The following is a 3292-nucleotide window of genomic DNA, read 5'->3' on the forward strand; positions in this document are numbered from 1 at the left end:
AAAATATCGATATACAATGCGATACCGATTATATGGTGATTCTTGTTCTGTCATTGAATTAAAGATAGGAAATAATAATCTGCAAAGATTTGCCAGGCGCGCATAGCGCCTCTGAAGTGCTAGGCCTATCTAAAAAGGAGATGGTCATTTATATCGAATCGAATCGAAACTCTCGATAGTTGAAACCTAAAATCTGTCACACTCATTCTGCACTGTTCATTGCAATCACGACCTAAACGTTTTCACTCATACTTTATCTTTCATTAGTGCGTATGTACAGTACTGTACACGAAATGTCTCAAAATTTGTAAGGCCTGAAAAATTCAGAGTCTAACTGACTTATCAGTAATAATAACTAGGAAATTTCATGTGAATGTGTTATGTTTAAACATTCTAAAGTGTTTCTATGAAATTTCAGGAGTAATTTTTTAACAGCATAATCTTACAGATTAATAATTTGTGATAGAAAACACATCATCGCGTTCGGTCTCCGATTTTTAAAATTTGCACACCCGTTCCCACAGGAAAAATTGGTTGTCCAAAGATATAAAAATAAATTATCAGTGGTGTGGAAAAAAATGTAAAAGGGTTGACACCTGCACACCTTTACTGTCAAGGCGACAATATGAATGAGATGACATCAGGAAAATTCATTCATACAGCTCAGGACAAAATAATGGCTGTCTAAAAATGCCATGGTCATAAATAAAACGGTATCTCTGGATTCACAGACCATTTAGTCCTGGAAGATTCCCCTATTTCCTTTCTTCACTTTTTATTGATCGAAGTTTGCTGCTTCGTGACAACGAAAATTCCCCCAAAAAACCGTTCCATTAAATACATTCATGTTTTAATCAATAATTCGTTATGATAACACCTCCAACTTTTTCCCCGGAAACTGAGACACATGTTATTTATTTTTTGCACTTACTTCGTAGGAAATGACTCATATCGTTTCAGAATCGGGTTGCCTTAAGTGAATTGATCCCTTCAGGACATAAATTTAATAATTTAGCTTCCGAATCGAAACTTTGTAATTAATTTTATCAACTCTATAATTTTGCTTCAAAATGATATAGAATATTATGAATCTTAAAAATATAAAGTTTCGTGCAAATGTGTGCACGAATTTTTAGATTTTCAAAGAAAATTATACAGACAAAGGCGTAGAATTTTCAAGATAAAAAATTAGATAATGTGATGTTATAACGGCTGTCACAGAAATCGCTGATATTATTAATAAAATAGATTTCTAGTGGTATAATTTCATTAATTGAGTGTGAGACTCGTGCCGGACTGGTGATTGATGGACCGAAATAGCTAACGAAATGAATTTGGCCGAATTGTATTGCATCTCCTTCGACGATGAGCTTATAGTAGAATTCCTTAGGAAAAAGGATGAGTTTTCTCCTTCGTGACAACAAAAATTCTCCCACAAAACTCGTGCTTTCTGCACAAAGTGCAAAATTTTATAGAAAAATTTTATGAAATAATGAGTATAAGTTGGAAGCGTATCTAGGCGGAATTTAAGATCGATCGGTCGATTATTTTTCGAGATACTATTTGTTATGCTTAGATGTCTCTTTTTTTTATGAACTCTTTTTTTCTCTTTCTTATCAGGGTACATTATTTTTATAATTCATATAAAATCGGTTATGCTCAATTGAACTCGTGGTAAGGTACTGCAAACCTCACCAGCACAGTATGAACCCCACATGGATCAAATAAATAATCTGGTCACCTCCATATTTTTTTTCATTAAGTGCCACTCAATTTTGTAATTTAATGGCTAATTAATTTAGTTTCTGAGAAAAATTCGCTGAAGTAGTTATATGCACTCATTACCTTTTAATTGCTAAAATTAGTCAAGACGTTTGAACATGAAATGGTAAATTTCCATCGACGAGAGATAATGTATGAAAATTTACTCGTTAAGAGGCTGAATGAAAAGTAATGGATGCGGGATAAAAAATTGATAAATTGAGAGTATAAAAATGAGATAATAAAAATTAGCATTTTAAAGAAACGGGTTTTGGGTGAAAAATTTCAAGGTCAATTCCCTACGGGTCGAGGAAGCATTAAACTCATCCTGAAAATGGAGGAGAGAAGTGGTGATGAGGGGAGTTAGAAGGTGAATGTGTGGCGGAATAACGCCAGACTCCGTTATAAATCAAGAACACGCACCCTCTATTAGCACTCCTGTCTCTCCCAGCCTCCTGGCCACCCTAATTCAACGTTAAACCCCACCACTCTCCTAATAACACCAACGTTATTAACAATCCTTCATTTTGACTACTGGAACATGAAGGGAGATCGGGGCAAAATCGAACAGTAGCAGAAACATTTATCTCAATCCTCAACCGGTCAATCTCCAGCACAACATTCCCAAGTGCTAAACTAGTGCATTTTTTTCGAGGCTAGTTTTTAGACAATATCTTGAAACTGAAAGAAAATCGTAATATTCTCATAGATACCTTTTTTGTAGATCTCATTCTCCTCTATGAAAAATAAAACTACATAAATTTCGCTATCTTCCTTCCATTCCGAGATATTACCTAAAAACTGGTCTCGATAATCTTATCATCCTACATCGAATAATCCTCATCATGGGTGATCACTTTGAATCTCGATCTCATTGTATTTCGAGATTTTCAATTAGGATGTAATAAATTAAAAATTCACACTCGGTCTGGTAAAATAAAAAAGTGCTTTGTTTACAGACTCGAGTTCATCAGTATCAAAATCAAATCTCAAAGCTGCAATTGGAAAATGAATCGATGCGTGGACAATTACGTGGACTAGAGGCTGCTTGTGCTGGAGAAGTTCATGCAGCATTAGTTGCTAGATTAGCAACATTGGAGACTGAACACGTTGCACTGGCCCGTGACGCTGATGCACAGAGGAGACAGTACGAGAGGTGTTTAGACGACGTTGCCAACCAGGTGGTTCGTGCACTCCTATCGCAAAAGGTTCATTTACTGCTCAATGCTTTTTATCTACCTCTCCGTTCTACCCTCCACCTCCACCATTTTTTCATTAATCCCTCCATTCCAAAAAAAGAGGATAATGCTTTTCGTCACCGGTCTATTTTTCTATTTTTTCGATTCTTCCCATTTTCTATTTTTACCCAGAGACTATACGTATTTATCTAGCTACATGCATATAGTACCTAACAATCCCCGGTTATATGCGTATATTATATGATATATATATATTCATATTATGTGTATATAATGATGGAATAGATAATATGACAATTGGCGATTCCATTTAAAAATAAAAATGCGCACCA

The 3292-nt window shown here is 35.1% G+C and overlaps 1 protein-coding gene across 1 annotated transcript in view; it reads left to right on the top strand.

Moving 5' to 3' along the window:
• LOC105272309 (uncharacterized) overlaps positions 1 to 3292 on the top strand; it is a 12476-nt gene that overhangs the window by 1070 nt on the left and 8114 nt on the right. The window contains exon 2 of the mRNA XM_011314381.1: positions 2721 to 2969. Coding sequence (XP_011312683.1) covers positions 2721 to 2969 — 249 coding nt within the window. The remainder of the gene's footprint in view (positions 1 to 2720; positions 2970 to 3292) is intronic.

This window comes from Fopius arisanus, unplaced genomic scaffold (assembly GCF_000806365.1).
Source record: "Fopius arisanus strain USDA-PBARC FA_bdor unplaced genomic scaffold, ASM80636v1 scaffold00159, whole genome shotgun sequence".
In the NCBI taxonomy this organism is placed as follows: Eukaryota; Metazoa; Arthropoda; class Insecta; order Hymenoptera; family Braconidae; genus Fopius; species Fopius arisanus.